The sequence below is a fragment of the Morone saxatilis genome, unplaced genomic scaffold (genome assembly GCF_004916995.1).
Source record: "Morone saxatilis isolate NCDOM2014 unplaced genomic scaffold, NCSU_SB_2.0 Contig11, whole genome shotgun sequence".
Classification (NCBI taxonomy): domain Eukaryota; kingdom Metazoa; phylum Chordata; class Actinopteri; family Moronidae; genus Morone; species Morone saxatilis.
Genome location: NW_023339663.1, coordinates 13,387,192 through 13,415,073, shown reverse-complemented (window position 1 = coordinate 13,415,073; position 27,882 = coordinate 13,387,192). Strand labels below are relative to the sequence as shown.

The 27,882-nt window shown below is 40.0% G+C and overlaps 1 protein-coding gene across 1 annotated transcript; it reads left to right on the top strand.

Annotated features, from left to right (window-relative positions):
• Positions 1 to 25,514, top strand: lmo1 (LIM domain only 1). The gene is made up of 4 exons (XM_035652051.1): positions 1 to 878; positions 15,757 to 15,970; positions 23,319 to 23,444; positions 24,822 to 25,514. The coding sequence occupies exons 1-4, from the start codon at positions 857 to 859 to the stop codon at positions 24,925 to 24,927; spliced, it is 468 nt and encodes a 155-aa protein (XP_035507944.1). The 5' UTR covers positions 1 to 856; the 3' UTR covers positions 24,928 to 25,514.
• The last annotated feature ends 2,368 nt before the right edge of the window (positions 25,515 to 27,882 follow it).

The window sequence follows — 27,882 nt, the reverse complement described above, 5'->3', positions numbered from 1 at the left end:
TGTGCTTTTGTGTTTTGTCAGAATTAATGAGAAAAGTTCCCTTGCCCTAGGGGTAATTAGTGTCCTTGGAGTTAAATAAGCTAATACTTAGACACCTCTGGCACAAGCAATTATGTTTGTGTATTGAATAATTGATTCAAAGAGGGGGGAAGGGCTGCTAATCAGATCTGAGCATAATGAATTGATTTAATTAACAGGGGAATCCGAGGGGTCTCTGGAAACTGCGCGCATTTATTCAGTAGCAGCAGAGGCGAGCGCGGCACATAAACTGGGAGAGAGGCGGCGTGAGTTTGCTTTTAGCAGTTGTCAGATTTTGCAATTGGATTTGTTTGAATATAGTTGCCGCTTCGGAGCAAATGAGAACGAGAAAGAGAGATTATTAACAGCGAGGAAGAGCTCAGCCGTTCAGTCTGAGCGTCTGATCCGTCCGCGTGTGTGTGTGCGTGTGTGTGAGCGCAGTTACAGATAGGCGACACTAGATTTATATCGCTTTTCATTGTTTTGCCTGGTTTTTTTTTCATTCGCATGGAATTTATCAAGAGCAACCGACGCTGTTTGATCGCTATTTATTTGCGTTACAGTTCAGTCCGGATAGGGGGATCTCGCCGCGTATATCACCGTATTCCGTGTATGAATTATTATTGATAGGAGGGAGAAGGGAAAGAGAGGAAGCGAGAGAAAAAAAACGTGCAGACGGCAATTCATCTTTCCAGGGTTTTGATTTATCGAGGCGTAGTCTAGTCAACCGCGCGTTTCAAAGCCATTTCCAGGAGAAAGCTGTGAGCAGACCGAGCGGTACATCCTGCTGGAGCCGAGGACGGATCGCCCGGGGAAGGACTCCTCGTTCCTCAGGACGATGGTGTTGGACAAGGAAGAGGGTGAGTAACATCTCCGGCCGTAGGATGCTACAAGCCGGGGAGTAACAGGGCAAAACTACTGGCATTTTTACACGTTAAGTGTTTCCCGGTCGCCCCCCCGGACCCTTGCGCACCCGCAGCTCTCCGCTTTCATATTGGCTTTTACCAACAACAACAAAAAACCCCATTTAGTCGCGACAGGGTCCGTGTTTTCCGCGGAAGAAAACCTGACTATGTGGCTGTGTGCTCTCTGTACCGTGAAGTTGAGGTGCACTTACACGAATAGCCTGCCCAAAAAAACAAACAGCAGTTTTAGTGTGGAAGAGTTGCATGTTTATTTAGAACCAGATTTGTCTTTTTGTGTTGTTTTTTCTGGGATGTGTAACCCAGAGTTTTGAGGATACTCCACACAGACGCTGCAGTGCATGTGGCTCCTCTTTTTTTCCTTTCCTTCCTCTAAGTGCTTTTTGCGTCTGTGAAGTTAGCGAGGCAGCCTTTGACATCACCACGGGATGGGAGATGACAGCAGAGTGCTTTTAACTTGATTGCAAATTATGGATAGCGCCGTGCAACGTTCACTTTCCATCCAAATAGGCCTACTTGCATTACTTATCTATTTCAATGTATTTAGGTTAATGGGTGAGGCAATCTAATTAATTTTAATTTAAATCAAACTCGCCTCTAATGATGTCCCATTTTGGATTGAACTGATGTTGAGACGTGCAGTGCTTTTTATCACTTTCAAGGTCTAAATGGTGCTCAGTGTATGTGCAATTAATTACATTTACACAACATGATGATAATATTAAAATGGAGACTGTATGCAGTATTGGAGGCTTTATGTGGTCAGAGATTAAGTTTTTCTCTGATGTTTTTCTTTCCTCTGACACTTCTTTAAGAGTATGTTGAGGGTTATTTAGCTGACAATATCGACCACCTGCTGACGTGCACAATGACAGCCTCCACTAACCTAAAACACATTTTTTTTGTGTGTTATTTCTCAAAGTACAGTACACAGCTTTTGCACATTTGAGTTTATTCCAGGTTTCCTGCTCCTCCAAAAGTAATGGATGCATTTGTAACCCATTATTTATGTTTGAAAATGGATATTTCATATCTCTTAGCAGAGCATCCTTTCACTTACACGTCTAAAAACCAATAAAAGGATTGCGGCAGAGACATAAATTGGTCTGTCTGGCTGAATCCATGTTGTGCTGCAAATGTACCTAAATTAACTCAACTGTAAATTGTCTCCTTTGGATGTCTGTCTAGCTAAAAGTTCCCTATATGATTCATGATTCAGATTGCTTTTAACAGTTATTGGCTAAGCAATATGGTAAATGTACAAGGTGATGCAAATGGCATTAGTGGGAAAGGATGCACAGGAGCATGTAATGCAGTCAATACTACATTAACTACTGATGCCCAATTACAGAACCAGGGAGAGTGGCTTTTAGGAGCATTAGGACTTGCAGAAAAGCTGAGATCACCTGCTGCTCATTGCCTAAAAGCTTCACCCTTTATTTGCTGGTCCCGACCAGCAGCTCCAGCATTTTGGCCAGGTTGTCAACAGTGCTGCTTGGATCTGGTCTCTTTCATTGTGGTGCCTCTTAGCGTTTATTGGCTCTCAAGTTATAGGGTTGTCAATTCAAACCTTCTTGTCTAATGTATCCACTTAGTGCCTGCACAAATAGATGTGTGTTTATGCGCAGAGGGAGGTGTGGGTCGGCGTTTTGGGTGGCCACATGGGTGTATGTTTATGATTACTGTCTGTTTCTCTTGATTGATTCACTATTATGCCTGTGTGTCTTGTGTTTGTGCGTGCTGCTAAAGTGTTCATATTTCAGTCCTTATGTAGCCTATAAAACAGATCATCAGTGTGTCTGTTCTCATGTTCAAAGCCTGCAACCTCAGTTGGCAACTCAGTAATGCTGCTGCTTGTTTGGCAGACTGTTTTTTGAACTCTGACTTCTCTTTGAAAAGTCTGCAACAATTTGTGCTACAAATGCAATAACCAGAAATGATTCTCAGTGCCCCCCTTTTGTCTTAGCTCCATTGAGAAAATCTGCCTGTTACAAATCAGTTCCCACTGCTTCAGTCTATTAAGAGTCAAAAACGTAACATAACATTTCTGCCAAACTTACAAGGATCAACCCTGAATTATTTCTCCTGTTAGTTTCATGTTGTATGTAGCCTGCTGCCCCTATTGTCTGTCCTGCATCCACAAGGTACATGCACATCGTAAACGAATCACCATACTCTCACATGATGCAGTCATTAACTTCTAATATACACTATCTGGTACAGCACTGAGTCTGAGAGCACGGAGGAGGACTGTAAAAGGAACACAGGCACTGCTCTGTGAAATGATCCAATATGCAGGTCATAGTTAGTAATGAACAGCAACACATGTACCAATTCTGTGTCAACATTTTATTTCACCCTGTGATATGAAGGTTACAGTTTGCGTCTAATTTGAGAGTAAAAAAAGGCAACTCAGCCATTTTCTCTCTTTCGTACCAACTGCAGGAGAAGAAAGTGGGTCCACACTGAAGGCATATTTCTGCTGAACATTAACACAACTACAGTATATTCTTCACAGACCTCAGCAGAAGAAAAATCTTCCAGCTACTGATACATTTCTGGTTACCTTTGCTTGTTAATTTATGACCCTGTTATCATCCTGTCCAGTGAAATTTGTACATTCATAAAGCATGTGATTGAAAAGCAATGCTTCAGATGAATGCAGACTGGTGATCTGTCGGCTGCCGTAATAAAACTTGGGCTTCAGGCTCCGATTTTTATTTTGAAATAATAAGAATTGCTTCATTCTTTACCGGTGTTACCATGGTAATACTGTCTTGTAGCGATGTTATATTGATTTAGAAAGTGGACAGTAATATTTCTTTTCTGTTATTTGGTTTCTGAGGGTTGATTTCTAATTTCCAGTTGGAGATTACTTTTATATGTTCTTTAAGTCTTTTCACTTTTCCAAAGGAATGCAATTTGCTCCCCTGTATTTGCTATTTTCTCAGCTTATTGGTTTGCTCTTACTTCAAATTAAACTCGCCCATTTCAAATATTGAAATTACGTCTGGTTTTTGTGCTCTGGGCCCTGAACAATATTACAAACACATTGCCTTCGTTTGATAAGTCAGTACTGTTTAAAAAAAAAAAAAAAGCTTTATTACAGGCACCTGCGTCGCCTTTGCAGTACTTTTCCAATTTTGTCCTAACCATAGATTGTCAAAGGAGGCTTGTGTGTTTTGAGCTGTTACGAGTGTAACCTGTGCACAGGAAAATCTTTTCATTTGCATGCACATAACAAAATAGTACCAAAATATTACAGTATGAATCTTCCCTGATATTCTGATAGAGAGTTGATAATAACATTATCAACTCTGCATTGACAAGTAACATGTTTTGCATCCTCAGGGCTTTGATCATCCATATTATAACTAAAGCTGCTCTCATTATTCAGTTCAGTTAAACTAAGCTAAAAAAATGAACACAAATTACATATATACCATTTTCAGCTGTGACTGTTTAATTCCGACTAATCTGTTTCTGATCTTACAAATGCAGAATTCCCACTGGAGACTATTTCCTGTGTCACCACTAAACCTCTAGATCCCTATCAGTCCTGATTGTTTCACATCTACGAGTGCTCGAGATCTGTATCATATTCTATAATTTTAGTGGAATTCAAAGAGGGCTGAATTGAGACTTAGAGACACGTGTCAGTGAGCGCGCCCACCTGCCTTTCGATGTAAATGGCTGCACTCATCAGTGTGGCACACAAACTCAATTATGCACTCTTGAGTAGTAAGAGCATCCCTTTTATTATTGCCAGAGACATGCTAGCCATGTTATTATACGAATTCTCACAACAAGATCTGGCTACCCACATACATCACAGGGAGCGGACAGTCCCTGTTGTGTCTTATCCTTTCGTTTCTATTCACTCTAAATGTTTTTTTTCAATGTCAAGAAGAATGTCAGGTATGTTGCTGAGGTGTTGTGTGACAATAGTGAAGGTTACAGAGATAGAGGTGCCACATTGAAAATTATATTAAATAAGAAAGCCACAAGGGCATATACACATCAGTCCAAATGTTACAATGAAACGTTTTGCAAAATCCACAGATGTCCTGACAAGTTTAGATGAATGGTTACTTTAAACCACCTTGGAGAAGCAAGCTCTGAGACGAATGTAGACATGCACTGAAGTAATGTGGACACATGCAAAACTATTCTCGCCCGCAAAATAAACCCCAATAATCTCATCCATAGTTGAGCCAGTGTAAAAATATTACTTTATTTATCAACAACATGTAGTCCAGCGTTAATGACAATGACTTACCATTTTTAAAAATATATTCATATATATAGTTAATTATTCAGCTGCCTGAGTGTGTTGGAAGCAGATCTTACTGCCACTTGTCACTGCAAAGCTGACTCTCTCAAGCTGCTGTTGACTATATGTCAATGTGCGAAAAAATAAAATAAAATCATACATCAATGCCTCTACAAACACACACGTGCACACATCCTGCAACATCTCATCATTTTTTTTCACGTAAAGTTATTTATTCACTTGTTTACCTATTGCGCGCTCTCTGTTCTGACTTGTTTGGCATTCTGATGCACTCTGTAAAGCTTATTCTTTGCTCTCTGGAAAATCATTTCTTCTTTATCCTATCATCATAGGCTTAGTAAAGAAGACAGGAAAGATGGGAAAGTCAAGTCCTCAAGTTCTTGAGATGAGCAGATGTCAAAACTACAATGTCACCAACTATGGTTCTTTGGCAGTTGTGAAGTGTGAAGATGCTCAGAAAATGTTCCTGAAGAAAAACTTTAATATTCTACCTGCAGCAATAAAATAACACATCACCTGTTACACTCTATAAGGCAATGTAAGCACTTTGTATGGTTAGGTTTCAGTGAAAATCAAAACTTTAACACTGCCAGGGTTAGTTTCATGCTTTACATATTTAAATGCACATTATTACACAATTTAATGTTTAATAATGTGCATTTAATGAAATAAGGAAACTGTCTCACACATTTAGTCATATTCTCTTCATATTCTATGCTACACAAAACCCTCATGCTTCTTTATTGCATGGCCGAAATGACATATTTTACACACACACACACATACACATTTTAGTCCCAGAAGACACTTAAATAATTATATGTATATATATATATATATTATATATAATGCACTATAGTGCATTATTCATGTGTAAACTGAATCTCAAATTATAATTGCACTTTCTTGTGTGTTAAAGCAAGAAGCTCTACTATTATTCATTCAGCATTAAACAGGTCTTGTTTAATCCCTATGAAATAGTCTCTTGATGCACATTTGTTTAAATAAAAAGCAGAGCTGTATATACGCATGCATGTTTAACCGACAGTGTATATTTAAAGCCGACATCAATATTGATATTTTGGGAATTTAGAAAATACGATATAATAACCTGATAGGTGTTTTTTTTACATCAACAAATAACATAAACAAACAATCTTGATACAGATTCCTTAATTGTATTTATTTATTGTGACAGATACATACTGAGTGGGACATTTTACAGCTACAAAATAACCATGTCTGTGCTCTCTGGTGGACAAAATATGTAATGCAGACATTTCTAAATGACATCAAACCTACTTTGGCATATTGGTACTGAAATGTCTTTTTACCTATTGGCCTACAACCAAATACATATTCCAATACCAATATATCTGCAAGAAGATAATCAGCGATTTATTGGTATAGCTCTAGTGTGTATGTGTGTGTTTGTACTTGTGGGGAGTAGGAAGCCCTCACATGAACTATGCAGGATTTGGGGTGTGGACAAGGTTAAAATTTGATAGATGAAAATTTTAGTGTTTCACGAGCTTCTCACGGAAATTCCCTATGAGAGGCAAACATGTGGAGCGACGTGACTTTTCAAAGTCACAACACATCTGAGAGCAACAGATGACAATTTTCACATACCTCCATGTGCTTGTAAGTTGTGTAAAACAGGTGTTAATTGGTTTGTTTAGTACTAATCTATGCTAAACATGGGGAAGTGGACACCTGCAGAAATACAATACTGTATTATTGTAATATTGTAATTCAGCAATATGAACTGGCCTGCTGTATTCTCTCTATAGTGCATAAATCACAGAGCCAGCAGGAATTCTGGCCGATGCCATATTTCCCATTTGCCCTGATCATTGTCGCAGAGCATTTTTCATTTGTTTTTGGCCCTGGCTGTGTGAGTATGTGGCTTTGTGGATGGCAGTGTTGATTGGTCAGTTAAAGACACTTTGTTCTTGTGGGTGTTAGGAGCAGCACAGCCTCTAGGGGCTGCTAGCGGGGCTTTGAGACTTTCAGTCTTGTTTGACTGTAAGCGTCTTTCAAACATCACTTTGTTGTATTGTCATTGCAGTATTCATTTTTCTGCTGACCGAGTGTTAAAAGGTAGCTTTGGCCTTAGGTGAGCGCTTGCTGATCTTTGTTGCATCTCAGACAGAGATACATATTTCTCATTTCTGATCCATTTTTTTCCCTCTTACCAGCGTTCCCAGTCAGAGGATGAAAATGCCATTCAGTGTAATAACACTTGTGCACTTTACAGCAGTTAAACCATGAGCTGTTTTAATGTTACTGGACAACTGTTTTTTTGTAGGGCCTTTAAATTGCTGTTCTTCTTTTTTCATGCACATCAACATACAGTATGTAGTTCTAATCCAACTGAAAATGACCTTTACTTGGCTATTTTCTGGCAAAAACAAAATGTCATGCATTTATTTAGGTCAAACCCAACAAAATTAAAAGCCTCATAAGAGCTGCTTTTTAGTACAAGAATCCAGAGAAAAGGGGGAGGACGGAGGCTTCACACTTTCTTAAGATATTACAGCTATCTTGTTGGTAAATAGAAAAAGCCTGGGGTGCCTTCTCTTAAATAACAGCCAACTTGCTGGGAACTAATCTCTTATTGGATGACCTTCAGTAAATCAAATCTTAAATAGCTAATTAAAGTCTGTGATTAAGGGGGCCAGTTCTTTCCCTCTTAAAGCTAGTAGATTAGGTTTGGGATATTGAAGTTCATGATTTAATCAGTGCTTAACTATGATGTTTGCAACTACAAATTCGGAGGCAAATGACAGCCACCATACACACACATTCCCACTGAAGTCAACATGAACCGAAACTAAGTCTTACCCCTATGATCGCACCTCTTCCATTTTATATGACCAGTCTGTAGTTGAACTGTCATTTGATTTTAGCGAGTAACAAGAATTACTCCCAGAGGAAAAAAGGCCCAGTCTTTATATTATGAGGTAATATAAAAGTATTAAAATGAATTCATTAAAAGCAAGCCATTTTCTTAATGAAACATCAATTGTCATCTCTAATATTCCTCTCTTGTGAGATTTAGGATAGTAGCTGTACTACATGAGACAGTTTAGGTTATCATCCCACATGACATCACACCCAATCGTCATGAAGACCTCTTCCTTAACTGCACCCAACCAACCTCCCTCATTACTTACCCCATCAGGTGTGGGAGTTGAATGACATTAGAGGCCCATGCTGCCAAATAACTGCCCCCTGTGGGGAATTTGCATTATTCAAGATTAAAGAGCCTCACACAGTGCACCGCAGTATGGTGTTCCTTCTTCCCCCCCCATTTTCAACACACTGAGGACCCTGAATGGCACACCTGTCTCCTGGCATATCCTTTGAAATAATAAGTGTGCAGTAATTGCTGGGGAGTGGGGAGGATTTTGTACATCACTTCCTGACCTCATGAGTGACACAAACTTTAGAGGGCTACATTTATTCCTCTCCAAATGCATTTTTAATGTGGACTAAAAGTGTTTGTGCATTATTCTGTTCCGGATGGCGGAAGGTGGCTGTGACAGGTCTAATGGTTTGATTTTCCTTTTTTTTTTTAAACAGGAATCATGAAGTGGTGGATAAGATTGCCTCATCCATAAAAGTTTAAGAGTATATAGTTTGGGAATAGATGGATATTTTTTGGTCGGTTCATCTTGCATCAAGTGTTTGAGGTTTGAAGATGAAGATACATGCACCATTTCGGTTATCGACAGCTTGTACTACTGAAAAAATGGTAAAATGGCAGGTTTTTAAGAAGTAAACACCTCAGACCAGCAGCGGACAATGCCCAACATCACACCCACATTTGATTGGCTGGATGCAATATTAAATTTTCCTCTGTCAACACTCTGACAGTCCTCCCTCTTTAAGAGCTCTCGTGGGTTTATTTGGGGTAACCCTGCATGATAAAACCATGAATGTTTTTGTCCTTTCTCCTCCCCCTCATTCATCTTATTCCCTCACTCTCATTTTCTTGCCCTATCTCGCACTCTCTCACTCTCTTTCTGCTGTTGACAGCTTACCTTGCAGAGCTCTAATCTCACCCTACTACTGAGCAACCAAGTGTTAGAACAAGTCGCCTTCTGTAATAATTTGGAAACTCTGCCAGTTTCATGTCTTTAAAAAAAAAGCAGCAATGAATTTAATTAGAAAGCTGTTGCATATCTCTGTGATACATTTCTTTTAATTAACCCCATGTGAATAAATTAAAAATAATAAGGGGCTGAAAAGTGTGGAAAAACACCCTAATGAAGTTTTCCGTTAATTGGGATGGAGACTGCTGCCAAACCACAGTGAGGAGAGAGCACCAGGAGCTAACAATGCCTTCTGTAAGCCTCAGAAAAGGGCCCAGGGCCTTCGTGCTGACTTCAAGTGTAAGAAATGCACCTCTGACGTGATGGAAATGACCGTGGGCTGGGAGAAAAGGCAGCCCTGTTCCAGGCTGCTCTGCTGAGACTCCCCATGCCGCGCTTGAAGCTGGGCCAGTGTTATTGCAGCCCTAATGCGGCTGACTCATTTGGAGCGGATCAGGAGTAATTATGGTAGGGAAAGTGGCTGCCGACCGTGGGGGTCAGGACACTTGTAACATGTGAAAAGAGCAATTATTCCAGGAGACAAAACCCTCCCTTATCCTGGGCAGTGCCAGGGTCAATGCAAGGGACGGCTGGGCTCCGTTTCACCGGGGCTTATTAGCCACAGCAAGCTGCAAAGTTTGAGAGAGTGCATCTTGTTAATGAACAGTCCCCTCCTCATCCGCACCAGCCCTGTCTGCTCTCTCTCCCACTTACTGTGGGTGTTAATTATGTCATAATCATAGCATGCATACAGTCCCAGAAATCACCTCACAGACCCCAGCATTCATACACAACCATCTGGAAATGTAGCATGCCGTACAGTAACATAGAAGGCTCTTATACAGCGAACTATAAAAAAAAACTTGGGCCTTGTAAGAAAACTACCTTATTTGAGAGAGAATGAGTGTGTCTGTGTTTCTTTCTATGAGAGGGTGTGTTCTTGCATATCTTTTCTTTTACTCCTTGCATATGCTTCAGCTAAGGATAGGAACATGAATCACACAGTGAATCAGTGGTCTTTATTTTGCTTATCATTCAGAATACACCCATCAGCCTGCTTTCATTTGGCATGTGTATTCCAGCTGATATTATTACCAGATGTCTTGTATTTTGTCTTGGCAATAGAGAAACGTGTCTATGGGCTCAATTACAGCGATGACGGAAGCTGAATGAAAGGGGCTGATTCATGCACACAATGGCAAGACATCTGCATGAGATCCCTATTAACCTTAGAGGCAGACACCTTGGCCTGAGGACAAATTTTATTTGGGATTGCCATGGCCACGGCGTTTACAGTGGTGGCTGAAAAATAAAAGAGTGGGGTTTAAATCAGCCCCTGTAGCTTCTAAAGCCCGCAGACTGAGTTTTAATAATACAGTTCCAACATTGTATTTTTGATTTTCCCACTGTTCTGTATTTTCTTTATCTCTTACTATCCATAGGATGGTTAATATAATATAATTTATTCAAGATGATTCATTCAGTCACGCAGCAGTTTATAGATTCATTGTAGGCCATTAACGTCTGGTTGATGTCTTATGCAGGAGTGCTTTGAATTAAGTGATGGTGATGATGACAAATGCACTTGTTTCAGCTAAACGCAATCATTTGGTAGTGTAGTATCTAATTTCCCTGAGCATCCCAGTCTTTGTATTCACCACGCTGGTGGCTAACACTCTCTTATTTGCTGCAGCTGGGAGTTGGAATTATAGGGGCCCCTGAGAGGAGGCCCACCCAGGGCCAGCTTCCACCTCCTTGAAAGCCTACCTCCCTCCCCATGTGTCAGGAAGGCTGAGTGATTCTAATCAAGATCCTGTACCTCCCCGTGAACCAGCAAAATCTGCATCACACCATGGTGTCAGTGCTTTTAATTGATCAAAAGACATTTAAAAAAAAACAACAGAATCAGATGTAACTGTCCCTTCTGCCATTAAGGCTGAGTGCCTGTGAGAGCAGCTGTTCCACTGAGATCATGGGTGTAGTTGTGTAGTGAAGCAAACCATGAATTTGTGAGGCAGTTTACTTACAATTTTGCTGTGTGCACATGAGACTATGACTGAAAGGATGAGTCCATTAATCGATTAGTCATTCAACATTAAAATTACTTTATTAATTACTACTATTTGTCATTTGACAATGAGCAATTTGAAGACGCCCTCTTAGACTCCAGAAACTGATGGTTAGAGCTGCAACCATTAGCCAATCAATCAATCGACAGAAAAGTAAGCAACATATTTTGGTAATCGATTAATTAATTTAATCACTTTTCAAGCAAAAATATCAGACAGCCAGCTTGTCACATATCATGATTTGACACTTTTATTTGTCATATATGACAGTAAACTGAATATCTTTAGGTTTGGGATGGTTGATCGAATAAAACAAGGTAGCTTAATAGATCTGTGGGAAATATAATGGGAATTTTTCACTTTTTTATGACATTTATAGAAAAAGAGAATCCATTAATCCAGAAAATTATCTAAAGATTAATCAATAATGAAAATAATTGCTTGCTACAGCCTTACGTCCTGTAAAACTATGTAACAGAAGAGAAAGCTGAAATACAGAGAGAGTAACTCTGGCAGTGTAGAATTTAGCAAGTATGTATTTTCATGATAATTATTATTTCCTAGTTTTGTACCCACAGCAGTGGATGTCAAGGCAAAAAATCTTCTTTTAGTCTACATGACATGACACAACCTGGCTGATGGCTCATGGACAGGAAACCTGTATACATTGAGGCATGCAGAACAATAACTAAGCACCTGCTTACTTGTTTTAAAAGTGGCAACCAAAAATTTTAGGGATAATAATTGGGAAAAAAAGGGGTATGGGGCAAATCATCTTTCTTCTCACACACTCTTGTCCATTCTGAATAAATGTGGGTTTTTCCACGTCTATGTGATAATTGTATTTCTCTAATATCAAACATTTCCTTGAGTGCCCCAAACAGCATATTTCCAGGCTTTAAAACCTTAAATATTTCAAAAAAGGTTAGCAGGCTGATGTGATTTTTTGATAGCTGTAAAGACGGAAGTCTAAATGGGGTAACATAGAAATCGGATGCTATCTCTATAATGGAAAATACATGCTCTGACAGACTGCTTGGGCTGAGAAAAACTAACTGTACATATTCTTGAAAGATACAATCTTAAAGAAAGTAGATGGATGGAAGAAGGGAGAGATGACAGGCCTTTACACGCAGTACTAATAGCAAATTAAATTCCTTCTCAGGACGGATATTTGGCAGGGCAAGTGCTGTCTCTCCACTTGGAGGGGTAAAATGCATCCCTTGTTGGAGAATGAATCGTGATGTGGGGAGAGGCATGCTTTTGGTGACATCAAATGACACTGGAAGGTCAGTGGCACTTGTATCTGTTAAATGGATTGGATTAAGTGGAGGCTGCCTCCTAGTCTGCTGCTTCCTTTCATAATGCAGCTTTTCTTTCTGGGAGGTGGCAAGCATGGGAGCTTCTGTTCTACTCCACAGTTTCACATAGTGCTGGGAGTGGTGACAGGTGCAAGAAAATGTCTCATGGCATTAAGGGAATTGAAAAGACATTTACTTTACACACTCATTTTTTTCTGTCACTGTTCTTTGTTTAGAAGGTTTGAGCTAGTGCTTGCTACACAACTATTAAAGCTGTTTTTCAGAGGCTGCTTTGGTAGAAGACATCAAACCCATGTTTGTTCCCTGCAATGGCTTCAAGAAAGAGGCACCAGTTGAGTGTGCATACTGGTTTTCTGGCAGACATAAGGCATTCCTCCACTGAGACATCTCTTTTACAGTCAGGCCTGAAGTACCAGGACATATTCACGACGACATGAATGTCAGACTAGATGCAAACACAGAACCTGGGTCGCACTACACACACAGACACACAGATGTTGTCGCTTTGATGCTGAGCAGGGTTTTAAACAAAGTATGCATCCAATAGCGGGGCTGAGCAGCATCCAGTAATTCCAGGATAGGTTAAGCTTTAGCCTTTTCAAACGTGATGTAAAACACACATGTGATATGTTTAAGCAGTGTGTGGTGAGTGGTGGTCTCAACCAATTAGGAGTAGTTCTCTGGAGGTGGAGGAACGACCTTTTTGTATAATTAGTTCTCTTATTTAAAGCAAAGATTTTGAGTAGAATAACTAATTAGGTGTCATAAAAGGCAAATTAAAGATTTTTGTGATCCCCGAGGGAATTGCAGCAACTCTTTTTTTCTTTGCACAAACTCTAAAGCACACACACATACACATGTACACAGGCGCACACACACACACAGGCTTTTTTTCTCTCTCTCCTCATTAAGACTGTTTTTAGTTCTGTAGAAGTCTGTCAGGCGAGCACTGTTGGCATACCTGCAGAGAGCTCCCCTAACAAGCCATGAAATGCAGGTAGTAGAGTCCACCCTTAGCTAGTGTGGCTTGAATTTGAAGCTTTTTAGCTTCATTTACACTGAACATTGGTATTTATAGCAGGTTTTGTGATCCTAATGTGCCAGCTTCAAGGGGCCTGTTTTGGTGAGGTAGGGAGGTGAAGGAGCTGGAGGGCAGGCAGAACACTAATTGATGGCTCCCATCGCCAGCACTGAACCAATAAGCCTCTCCTTTCCACTTCTGATAAAGAAATAAGATGGCTCAACACTACTGGAGCACTTACTGACATATAAACCAAAGCCATAAATTTGACTAACAAGCTCTCCTATTTCTTTCACCTCTTTTTTAAAAGGGGAAATGCTAATTATATTACATTCATAGCATTATTGATGTGTGGATGGCCAAAAATTGCAGAGCCAATCTGGATCCAATAAGGTAATTTGTGAGTCCATTTAGGTGTGCAGGTATGTGCGCAGATATGTGTGTGTGTGTGTGTGTGTGTGCACATGTGACAGAAAACGAGAAAATATGCTTTTCTATTCCAAAGAAGTCCTTTGAAAAGTGGTAGGTTTTTGTGAAAGAGAGCGAACTTGACAGGCTGAGCAGAGAAAAACAGTGCAGAATGAAGCAGTCCCTTGTTAGCAGCTGAGGTTGTGTTTATCAGTGAGCCAACCACAGAAGTTACTGTAAAATGGCAGCTCTAACTACAAAATGACCCCTTTCACACTAAACATTACAGTATCACAATTGTGCAAATATTCCTGCTAAAGAAATAAATAAAATCAAACCTTTATCCCTGGACAAAATGTATGAGCACATCACTGAAGTACAACAGTGAAACAGTGACATTTCATATAAAGCTCAGTATAACGTGAATGGTCCTTTATAGATACCCACACATACAAAATGCTGGCCTAACCCCCTGTGATGCAGAGTGTCCAGTCTATTTTTTATTTTTTTTAAAGAGAGAGAGAAAGAGAGAGAGAGAAATGTGTTTTGAAAGTAGAGTGGCAAGTGGCGTCCACTGTGTGTTCTTTTAGACGGATCAATAGCTCAGTGTGTGAGAGAGTGTCTTAAGAGCTGTTGTCTTGTGCTCTCAGCTGTGGCAGACCTGTTAGTGCTACAGAGGGGAGCTGTGCGCCCCTGCCTCTGTACCACCAGTGGCCTGAGGGGGGCTTTTAGTCCAAACACAAATGTCAACCACACATAGACTATTAGTGTTTAGTGCAGTTATTAAATGGACTTTATTTGTCCTTTAGGAGGCTAAAAGGCGTGCTTAAAGGGGACCTGCGTGACAGCAGGGCAATTTGCGAGTTTGGTAACTTAGGCTCGCTCGTTGCAGACACATGAGTACAGATAAGTGTAAAAAGAGGAAAGGCTGTAATGCTCTGAGTAGGGAACACTGTGTGTGTGTTTGTGGTCGGTGTGCACAAATGTGTGTGTGAGAGTCTGTGTCTGTGTGTGTCTCTGTGTGTGTACGTATAAAACACAGAGTGAGTGTATGCTAAAAGGCACTTAGGCCATAACATATCTCACTGGGGTCTGGTAGCAACGTTTTTGTGGTCAGAGGCTTTTTAAAAGGTTAATGTTAATCTATACCAAACAAAGCCCATGAGGAGCTTTTACAGCTGTGGACAGTTGAGTGAAATGGACTTTGATGAAATGGTAGGTAACTAACGTACTACACAGCTTGCTGTAAATACACAGTAAGCAAAATAAACATTATGTCTTTTCTCCTCAGGAAAACACAAGACATGCCCCTTCCTCTGAAACCTGCTGCAAGTGATCATGTAACTTTTGTATTACAGCATGTTCTTAGTGGAACAAGTAAGTCAGGGCTTTGTAGTCCAATGTGACCTGTGTGCCTATCTACATGGAAGAATGTTTTCTTTAATGCATATGAAGCAGGTAGGCAGTGTGCTGTGGCCGTGCGCGAGGCCAGGCTTAGACGCCTCGAGAAGCAGCCGGCTTATCAAAAAGAGAACATGAAAAGTCACTCGTGTTCCTGGGCCGTAAATCACGCATGGCTGTTTGTCTCCTTATCACTACAGGTGTGCCGATGCTCTCCGTCCAGCCCAAAGGGAAACAGAAGGGGTGTGCTGGCTGCAATCGCAAGATTAAAGACCGCTACCTGCTCAAGGCCCTGGACAAATACTGGCATGAGGACTGTCTCAAATGTGCCTGCTGTGACTGCCGCCTGGGGGAGGTGGGCTCCACCCTCTATACGAAAGCCAACCTCATCCTCTGTCGCAGAGACTACCTGAGGCAAGAAAGACACACAATCACCTCTCTCCACTCACAACAAACACAAAAGCCATGCCATTCCAAGAGCTGTGGGACATGAAAGGATCACAAAGGCTTTTTTTTTTACCTCCTAGGACAGTTTGCTTTGGTGTCTCAGTGTGTGTTTCCTGCGGCTCCCATTCAAAGAACCTACGGCTAAAATCAGTCTAAAGTCTAAGTCTAAATCATGCAGATTCCTCAGTTTTAAAACTTCATCACGCCAAAACCTAATATGTTGAGAGTTTGCTGTCGTATTGTTTTATGGCATAACACAAACATATTGCACAGGCAGAAAAAATAAATAAGAACATTTTGGGAGCAGTGCGTAGTTATTTTTAGCTCTTAAAAATTCTAATTACTGTATAACTTAAACTAGTAGGATATAAAGTAAGCAGTGGGTTACGATAGGTTGTTTTCACAGCTTATTTAACATCTTTAAATATCTTCAACCGTAACCTGTTTTTAACTGGTGCTAGTGATTGTTTTCTACAAAGTTTTACTTTAAATGCAAGTTTTATAATATCAATGGATATCCTTTTGACGTGATTGTCACAGTGAGAGACAACCTTAAAAAATACTCTTTTTTTGAAGACATTGCGAGCTACTGTTTCAGGGGGATCAATTTGCCTAACCTACAAAAACTGGCATGAAATTCAGTATAATTAACATTTAATAACAACTGTACTAGAAATTAAAAACTCACTGCCACCATAATTACTTATTAAAGGTCTCTGCATGTTGACTGCAGCAGTGTGTTGCTACAGAGTTAGATGTCATTTGTTTTAGTAGACTTGTTTGACTTTATAGGGATATTTATACCATCAACGTGTAGTTGAGCTTAAACCACAGCATGTTTGTTTTTGCAGCGTTCATTCTCATATTTCAATCTTTTTCTCTGTGTTTACACGAACAGAGAAGACTTCTGCCGGGCGTAGACTGGTTCTCAGTTGCACCAGAGCTGTAGGCTGTAAGAAACCTCCAGGCAGGCTTGTTGCTTCATCAGTGTCTTTGGCTCTGTATACCACCACCCCCCCCCTTCAGATACCCCTGCCATCTGCTTGTTAAATTAAACATGACCATTTCCAGGGCGTTAAGTCACATTCCCAATGAGATCCTACCATTTATCTGAGAGGGAATCCCCCTGGGGCCGACTTAGGGATGCCAGTGCCTTAGCCCCCCCCGCCCCCACCTACAAACTCCCTGTCCTGTACTGTCCTCCCTCTTTCCCTTTTTCCATTTCCCTTCTGCCTACTTGTCCCCTCACTCCCTCACTTATACCAGCAGGTTATCGCTGCCCGCTAGCTTTGTATCAGTTCATTATTCTAATTTAAAAGAAAAGAAATGTAACAGCAGTCATCATTTTGTATCACTTCTAAAATCCAAAGCAAAGAGAATCTTAATCAACTTGGTTGTCTCCCTACCTCACTCATGGATCTCCATGACATCTCACTTATAGCTCAGCTCTTCCTCTGACCTGGAAGAAGCCCGCAGCCCACTTGAGAGGCGCTTAGGGACGTTACGTTGAGATAGGCCATTACCATCCATCAGTTCCCACCCACAGTTAATGCTTTTAAGATGCAGTGAGAGGTCCACTAAGACCTGATGTTGCCCTTAGAAGGGGCAGATGGTGCAGATGAGGTAATAATAAATGGGCAAATGACCAAGAGAAGGCAAAAATGATGAAGCTCAGAGCTTCACTTGGTAAAATACATCTGCCGGAAGGACAGCAACCCCAACCCCCAAGCCATAAGTGCCTAACTGGCACTGTGGAGGGAGAAGGAAAAGCTTTCTCACACATTAGACCAGTAAGATATAGAGGTCAGTGAAAGGGATGAAAAACTGAGAATGACACATGAAATCAAGAGTTAGGAATACTAAAATAAGAATAAAAAGGAAAGGGGAGGAGGAGAGAGCTTTCTGTGCTCCTCTGTAGCCCCGGATTGCCTAATGAAATCCATCCCACTCTCCTGCTCTTCAGCCTGCGACAAATGCAGAACACTTAATGGCCAGAGATGCTTGAGATGAATTCTATTATGGAACAAATTAAAAACCTTGCCTTGCGTATAGACAGGAGGCAGTTTGAAAGACCAGAGTATTTGAAAGTAGGTGATGCAGTTTCCATCCGGCACCGGTTTCCTTTTCATTCCTTTTTTTCTGTGTAGTAAGACGAAGGCTCCCCCTCACCTGCGGTAATGAAGTTAAATCTGTGCACTGAATTAGCCTCCTGCACTTCATTAAAGACAAGCGGGTGGATCAAACACACTTTGGTTATTTCCCAGGGTTTGGAATCCTGCCATCCTCACATTAATTATTATAGGAGCTCCATCTGTGATTGTCCTTCAGTTGCATTAGCAACTTATTGAATGCACTCACGCTTTCCTGAATCTTACACTTCAACACACACAAATACTAAAATGCACACATACGTCAAACAGCGTCCTCCCCTGCCCTCCAAACCATTGCACGAACAAAAACGTTCAGTTTTTAACGTCCCTGACATTCACTTCCCTGTATCAAGAGAGTGTTTTTTTTAGCAACTTGGCCACACTCTTTCATTATGAATGAGAATAATAGATTAATTAGGCGCCCAGGATCGTACGACTTCACCAGAGGGTTGACAATCTAGTCATGGTGTGATCATCAGGACTTGAAGCCTGAAATCATTTAATCTTCTATTTCATATATTAGAGAGGACATAATAGTCATCCACTTATCAAAATGGGGTATAATTAACTGTAAGAGGAAAACGTTTTCAAGATAATGAACATTATAAGTTATCCACAAACCGGTGAAACAGCAGGGGGAATATGATAGCTCCATCCGGATGTGACTGTTTTTCAAATCTGTCCTCTCCTTGCTTCTTTACTAAGTAAAACAATTGCTCTCCTCCCGTAACAGTTGCTCTTCCTCTCTGGGCAAGATAGATCTGAACAGAGCAGTTTAAACTTTCAAAAAGACACAACTGTTGGGGAGGGTCAGAACATGCGATGCATGCATTAACAGCTTTCCCTTTTATGAAATCTGACAAACCCCGTGCAGGCTGGGAAGTCTCAAAGAGCTCAGAGAACAGGTAGAACACTTCAAGAGCCACAGCCCAATCTGAGGGAAGCAATACAGAGAGGCAGATGATGCACTGTAGGAGCTTTAAGGGTTTGAAGTTAGCAAAGCAGCGAGTTGAAAGAACTAAAGAAGGCCCTCTTTTCTCTAAAGACTCATTGTAATAACTCAATAACAGAGGAAGGAGAGCGGGGCTTCTTTATATTCCTGCCATCCAACTCTGCTCCCAACAACCCACATCAGCACACAAAGTTAAAATTTAAGCTACTAAATAAGAGCTCTTTTTAAGGAGTACACAATGTGCCAGTTCTCCTGTGTTGAAGACTGTAGGAAGCAGTGTTGTCATATAAATACATGTAATTAATGACTTATACTTTGTTGGAAAGAATTTGAACTAAAAAATAAAATGTAACTACTAATTGTTTACAAAACAAAACAATATGCATATAATTCAATCTAGGATAAAATAATGATGACTATTGATCCCATTACTAAAGCCTTTAATCTAAGACAGAGGGGTTAAGTGTTTAGTATAGCATAATTAAACATTGGAGGACAGTATATTCATACATTTTGAATAAAAATACTAAAATCATAGTATGTCAGCATTTAGAGGAGCACTGCATTTGATGGCCATTTTGTTGGATAAATAAAAGATATCAGAAGTTCTCACCTTCGGCTCTGTGAAACTACATCACTATAGCTACTACTGTAGTTGCAGCCCTACTAACTATTACATACTATAAAAGGGGGCTGAACACTGTGTGTTTTTAGGAGCATTTAAATGTCATCATCACACTCCAATCCAATAAATAGCCAGCCTGCTTTCACTGTATACAGCATTATCCCGTTCAGAAATCCATGCCAGAATGTCTCACAGGTTGTAGTGAGCAATCAGATCAGCACTTCTAACCCTCTAATCTATTTAAATAAACCACAGAAGCATATATTTTGGAAAGGACTTTGTGCTTTAAACCCCCGTTACAATGCTGAAGACTGATTGACAAAATGTAATATGAGCAGCTCCAAACAATACTCTCACATTTTTTCCAGAAACTTACCATTCACATTCTATTTAAATAGAAATGCTGAAAACCTGTGTTGATGTTAAATTTTTTTTTTCCACTTTCCTTTTGAGAATATTGATTTATTTAATCCAAATGACCGGGGAAATTGAAGTGCATGAGCCACTGCACTCCTACAATACAGGACATGTGTCAGAACAATACGTGGGAATTCTGCAGAAAATAGCCTCAGTCTATTGTAAATGACATGAATTAATATTTTTCAAAGGTAATCCACAACGTATGTTCTTTGAAGGCACTGTTTCAGTGATGTGAGGGCATATCAAGTTTAAATTTAAAAAAAAGACTGAACCAACTGTGTTAACATAGTGTTCTAGTGTGTATATATATATGTATGTATATAGCTACATAACGTACTGTTATGGTTTCTTATAGAATCCTTAATTACAGTCTTAATTGGCTAGTTTACTTTAAAAAGCTTGAATTTACCTTATTGTGCCCAATCTATTTTACTTTTCTATTTTACTGCATTTTGTCATCAACATTAATTCCCTTCACCTTTACATTTACCATTCAACACTCATTGCTTGCTATGCACAGCTCCACTTCAGCTGTTACTCATGAGACTGCTGCTGTGGTGGTTCAACTCCGGTTGCTTTTAGCTTCAGAGGAGCAGGAAGAGAAGAGTGTAATGTGTTTGAACAGTTCTCTCATGCTGTAATCTCCTCTTAGCACGAGGAGCCCAATTAAGCCGCATGCTGATGCCACGTTATAACCCAGACACATCAATTGTTGGCTGAAGAACTGTGTGAATGGGACACAGCCATATCCAGTGCACTTTCTCACCCTCCAAATCTTCATGTTATGGTGAAGATGGAAGACATCTTTTTTTCTGAGCCAAATAGCTGTCTGTGATAGAAAGTCACAAAGTAGATAAGGAAATTTGGTTAGCATGAAGGAAGTGGATCTCTTCATGATTTGAAGATTGTCAGGGTGATTTAGAAGGACCATTGTCAGTTAAGAGAACAAGCCACGGTACTGTAGCTCATTTTTATGTGCTATTAGCACAATACTTTTTTCTCCTTTTTGGCTATCCAATCAAAAGTATTACCAACAATTTTTCTCAATTCGACATCAATAATCCACGAAGATAATCTGTATCTTTCCATACAAATTTAACATTTTGTCGCCTCAACTTGCCAGCCTCCTCTGGTTACCTGCAGAAGACCGTGGGAATGAGGTGAATCATTTCAAAAATTAAAATAAACACTGGCTGGTGGATCAGATATGTGCCAAATTAAACACAGACTCATACTCTTAATCACTCATAATCCTGCTCGTATTGTAAAACTACAGAGAGAGAAAAGTACATTTGTCGAGAATATAGATGGAAGGTGCTAGCCACAGGTGTCACACGCTGCTTTGACTGAAAGTAGAACTTAGTGTCGGCAGCAAGCCGGGCTCCCCCGCCAAGCGTTTTCACAACCTGTATGTATCAAGTGAGCACCATGTCCACAGCCCAGCGGGGTGTAATGGAGATGGGTTAGAATAATCCTAGGAGCTGTTAAAGGTGTGTGCATGTCAGACTCTGTAAGTGACCGAGGCTCTCTGGGCTCCTTTATAGCCTTGGTTCCCTGAGGGAGAGAAAAAGACACTGTGTGACCCTTCAGTCCGGTGTAGAGCTCAGGTGTGGTGAAACCTGGAGCAGACCAGTCTGCCAGTAACTTCACTGTGATGATGATGATACAGAAGTGGTGTGAGACAGTGTGTTATATCCAGTGGGGGGGGGCAACTTTTTGATGAATAATTAAACTTAATTATACCATGTTAGAAAACCAATCATGGTTGCCGCTATGTGTTTGCTGGAAACCTGTATACTATAATGGAAAGGCCAATTTCTGGACCACAGATGTTTGGTCAATTTTTGGATCAATACTGAATGTATGAAAATTTTATAGATGTTTGGAAAAGGTGCTTGGATGTTTACTTTTTTAAAAAGGTCTCTCTGGGGAAAAAAGGCCTATTTGTGTTGCAGTATGCCCGGTGGGTGGCAGATTTCTACTGTGTCAGAACTTGCAGTGTTTACTGAAACAGTAACTAGTTGTAACAATGTCTCTGTTTAACACTGTGTGAATCCCTCTCATGGAACATAACAACCATTCTCACTCTGTTTCTGTCTCTCCTGCTCCTGTGGGGCAGTGGCCCCTTATTAGAAGCAGGCCTGCTGGATAGACGTTTTCTTTAACAAGGTGAAAGCAACTGAATGGGACTAGCATAAACAAGGCAGAATATCAACACTGTGACTCCTCTGTCTGAGCCCTACAAGTTTGGGGAAAAGTGTTTAACATACTGTTGGATTGGCAATCTGCTGTTGCCTTATCCCCTCTTGCAAAGCTGTGAAACGGCCCTTCTCCTCCTGCAGAATATATAAATCTATCTGCGCTCCAGAATCTCCAAATTAAACATAGGGGCAGGCGCTTGGAAAATGAAAATGTAAATCTGACTGGGAAAAGGCATTTGAGGTTCCTTTGCTCTGAACAGAAAAGAAATCTACACCAGTGCCTCTTTGCTCTGTTTGTGACCTTTATCATTTGGCTCCTATCTAATAAGCCTAAACAAGCAGTGGCAAGGTTTGAGCAATGAGTCTGTTCACCGTGAAACATTTAGTTAACTCTTCAAGGTTACATCTCCCATCATTGTCTCAGGCTCCTCTCCGAAATGAAAGCAGGAGACGGAGAGAGAGAGAGAGAGAGAGAGAGAGCAAGAAGGGATTGAGCCTGAATCCTCGTAACAGAAATCTTTTGAATTTTCAGCTACATTACAGAACGTATCCTCCTGTGTAAAAATCCAGCTGGCTTTGGTTGGAGATAGACTCATTAGGTATTTTAGTTATGAAAGTAGAAAACTTTCAACAATTCAAATGCTTTGCCTCAGATCTGTTTTCATTGCTTTTGTAATGCGCAAGGGGGAAATTCTTTGAAGAAGGAGATTAAAACCATGTGATCATTTTAATTAGATCATTAGCCCAGAATTAAGATGTCTGTTTGTGACTCTCATTAACAAAAATACCAAGTGGGTGCCTAAAAAAAAATTACATTCAACGTATTTCAATTTTACCCTCTTTTCCCTTCCATTGCAGCATTTTTCTGCTATTGTTCTTGCTGTCAGTGGGTTTTTTGTTTGCTCTTTTATTGCATCAAGGTAAAGGGAAGGTGGGTTAATCTCTGTCTGTGCTCTCTGTCTTTCAGGCTCTTTGGTACAACGGGGAACTGTGCAGCCTGCAGTAAACTGATCCCAGCCTTTGAAATGGTGATGAGAGCCAGAGATAATGTTTACCATTTGGACTGTTTTGCCTGTCAGCTTTGTAACCAGAGGTAAGAATGGGGATCATAACTGCACAACAACATTGCCTTTTAAAAAAACACAAGGGGAGTGTTAAAATGGCCAATAGCTTAAATATTAGAAGCTGTTGAGGTACAGTAGAGTTTTTCTGCCTTATTATTTTATTACACACCACTGAACAAGTCTGCAAGTTGTGGACTGTCTTCCTGTGTTGTAAGAATAAAGGTTGCTGTATTGCATTTGTAATGCTCTGCTAATTATTTGCTATCATGACACGTTGCCAGCAGTTTGTCCTTGTTTGTGGCTAGCTCTGTAAATCTTTTAAGCCGCAGGGAAGTAAAATTAGCCCTTGTTCTTATGTGTGTGAGGAGGTATAGGAGCTACAGAAATAAAGCCCTGCATGGGTGTATTGCTGCATAAAGGAGCAAGGACCTACACAGGTGTGAAATGGTGTCTCCTTAATGATAGGAACTATTATAAAATTGGAGTGAACACAAAGCCTATGGTATGAGCCACACAGAATATGACATACCCAAATATTGCTTTTTCCCATTAATATACTGTCAGTAATGGCACCACTCTGGGAGCAGAACGTCCTTTGCATGCTTGTCAGGGGTGCTGTGACCCTGTTCCTCCACACAGCACAAGCCCATTAACCTTCTGCAGGCCAGATTCAGTTACCATAGTGAACACCTGCTGTAAGGGAATTATGACTGCAGTCTCTCTTCTCAGCTGGCAGACATGAAGCCAGGACTCATCTGGCACACTATTGCCATGGCTGTTTAACCAGTCTGGCTCATTACTAAAGCCAAGCTATGCTCGGCTATATTCTTATCTTCACTCCCCTTCAGTCACATTATGGAGATGTCTCCACTGTGTCACACAAACAAACAGCAGCATAGAGAAGAACATCAGTAGGGCAGGCTGTTATGTGTTATTTTCCCTCTTCAATTGACTCTGAGACTTTAGAGGGAAAACATTCTCGAGCACTGGAACCAAACTGGTGTGTTAAAAGCTAACCCATGTGGCAGAGTTTCCTTGGAAACTCTTGTGGTGCCAGTGCCTTTTTGCCAGGCCAGGGAGAGTTGACCTGCCTTTCATTGGCTGCCAGTGCTCATGTTTGCTTGCTTTGAAATGATAGGGTTTTAATCTACTTTTATTTGAAGCCACACATTTATGATGACCATGAAAACAGGCTTTGAATCTGATGAGCCACAGTGTCAGCGCACGTTGGCTAAAACATCTTCAACCAAAAAACATGTGCAATCAAACAGAATCATCATTACCTGCTGATCTTAAATGCAACATCAACACACACACGCACTGCATGCTTTGTCATAATGCCAACGGTAAACGTCTTTGTGTTTTTAACAACAGTTTTGCCTTTGTTTATTTTTCTCTGCCAACAGGTTTTGCGTGGGGGACAAGTTTTTCCTAAAAAACAACATGATTTTGTGTCAAATGGACTATGAGGAGGGCCAACTGAATGGGAGCTTTGAGACACAGGTTCAATAGTTGGAACCTCGTGGCAGCAACAATCGGCTCCACACTTTACACACGAGATGGATGTTCTGCTGCACTTGGAAAAAGACAAGCGTCTGTCTGCTTGCCTGCAATACTTTTTAAGACCCCTTTATCGGTCCCTAAGGACTCTATTGTAAATGTTCAACTTTTTGCCCCTCCCACACCCCAACACTGAGCAGTTACAAATTTTGATGTACAGTTGTGCCTGCTTAGCTGAGCACTGTATTGCTTGTATGTTTTGTGAAATTTGTTTCCGGTTTGTTTTATTTTCCTTTTAGAAATGGTTCATTGGAGGGTATGTACAGTCTGTTTTCTCTGTATATATAAACTGGAACATTTATTTTATGAAATGTAATGCAATTTTATTACTAGTGTGAATTAAAGATTCTTAAATGTTCATATTGAGTTTTTTTCTCTTGTACCAAGACCAAAGTTGTTGGAGGAGTTTGGCCCATGTGTTGATATGTAATCATGTCTCCAGAAACTGGAATGCTATAAAAAGAGAGAGAAAATATATTTGAGGTTCTTCAAAACATGATGCAACAAAACAAGTTTTATTACATTTTACAGAGTTCGGATGGAATTAGAAATGCTGTTTAAAATGAACTAAATAAGATTTATTTGGAATAAAAGAATGCTTCTCCAAACTGTGTTGTTGTGAACGTGCAGGTGTCGTGAAAGGGAGTGAGTTAAGCTGAGCTGCTCTCTGTGATTCATGCTTCACTAATTGCCATCTGATTATGAGGGTGAATTGGCCTGGAAATGAAATGCAACAGCAAATAAATTAGAGAGAAAATAAAAGCTCACTGAGTTTGAGCTCATTCAAACTCATCTACAACAGAGGTGCAGAGCTGTATTAAAAAAGTACTTTTCCCAGAAGACTCTGTTAATGGAGCTGTGTGACAATGTTTATCTGATACACACACCAACAGCCGACAATATACCAAGTCTGGTGGAGCTGTCAGATATTCAGCTGATCCTTCAAGTGATAATTCATGTCAGTGGCTAATTATATGATGTTTATTTGTATGAATTAATTAAATAATCATTTTAGTTTGACATTGGCTACTTGATGTCTAAATCAGAATCAGAAATACTTTATTGATCCCAGGGGGGATATTTGTTAAATTAGGTATAAAGTAATACTGGGTGAGAATACAGTATTTGCTATAAATAACATGATGCATGTGATAGTTACATACAGTTACAGAAGAAATATGAAATAATTAGGCAGCACAAAAACCTGTGATTTCTCCCCAAATACAATAATATTCTACAAATCTGTTATAGACAAAGAAATTGAAAAATAATTGTGAATTCAAGTATGCAGCATTATTTATAAGACCATAATAACCATAAGATGATTATTCTGCTAGTAATTAATAGTTTATTTGGTCTTTGGGTCACAAGAAGCTGAGCAATTTATACAATTAGTTTATTATAGGGCTGAAACTAGCGGAAAATGTGAGAAAATGGGCATTTGCAACTGCATTGCAGTTTCTCAGAGCAAAAGCTGACGTCTTCCAATTGCTTGTTGTGTCTCACAAACAGTTAAAAACCCAAATATATGTTTGATTAAAACAGAGTATCATCACTGGAAGAGTGGCAACTAGTGAATGTTTGTCACTTTTGCTTGAAAAATGACAAAATAGTTGCTGATCAGTTTTCTGCTGATCAACAAAGCAGTTAATTGACTAATAGTTTCAGCTTTAGTTTATTATATTTAGAATTTAAGAGCCACTTATTTTAAATTAATTCTGCCATGTTGAAAGCTTAATACTGCTGTCATGTTTACTAAATCTTTAAACAGTTATGTTTTTTACATGGTTAAACAATGGCAACTAATTAGAGAGAATGAACATAATTATTTCCAAGATAAAATGTTTTTTTTTTCTCCTTACAAGAACCTAAGCAGATGGGGCACGGCTTAAGACTCTTAGATTATGTCATCTATTTTATTTAAGTTCAAGTTCAGTAATGGGTAATATGCCATACATCAGTCTGGGCAGCGGTCTCTAACCTTTAATTTCACTTGACGTCACATGTCACCAGACCTCACATGTGACATGCTAGACCCTGAAAACCCAAAAGACATGTAGCTGGTTATCTTACATCACTGATTTAATGTGGTGTTGTAAAGTGCTTGGAAAACTGTATGACATCCATCTCTCTCCAATACACAGTGTGTGTAATGCAGGCCTCAAAGATCAAGTCACTGCTGGAGGATTAGATTAAACCTGTGGAGTTGCACATCATGCCTACTTGTGTAAATGCTCAATAAATATGACAAACATATGTTCAATATAAGGTGATTTAAGGGCCCAAAATATAGTGGTACAATCATAATAAAGACAGGCAAGATGGGGAAGTTTGTCACAATCAAACTTGGAATATACGACATGCTGAATGTGGCTCAGCTCAGCGTTATGGAAAATGCCTACTTTAAAGAACAATCAGAAACATTTAATTTGTCTCACCGCTTTATTATGTATTACTACTCAACAGAGTATTCTTCTTCCTTTTTGGTGAAAGCAGGCAAACTTCAGATGTCAAATGTGTGACATTATGTAGGCACTTTCCTACTAGCAGGACACAGAACAGCAATATAATTTGCTAACACATAAATCAAGTGTACAAAGAGCATTAATTAGAAATTCATTAAAAATTCAGACTCACCGGCAGGTGTGCAAATAAAGGATTAGGTAGACATCAATTATACCACATAAGAGAACATTTTAATTGCAATTCCTGGATTGATTTACAGAGGGAAACAATCAGGCTCCGTGCAATATGGCTGATTGCTCATTTTCCGGAAAAATAATGAGGAAAACACCTCACCAGGTAACACTGTCCCCAGCTGTAAATTCACACACACAAATTCAGAATTGTGTGTGTGTTTTGTCATGCAGTCACATGCACAGACACATGCATGTATATATATATATA

Bases quoted from the DNA above. Each gene is read 5' to 3' on its own strand.
- lmo1 (XM_035652051.1), top strand. From the start codon at position 857: ATGGTGTTGGACAAGGAAGAGG. The intron at 879-15,756 runs GTGAGTAACATC...TTATCACTACAG, and splicing joins GGTGTTGGACAAGGAAGAGG to GTGTGCCGATGCTCTCCGTC. The intron at 23,445-24,821 runs GTAAGAATGGGG...CTCTGCCAACAG, and splicing joins TGTCAGCTTTGTAACCAGAG to GTTTTGCGTGGGGGACAAGT.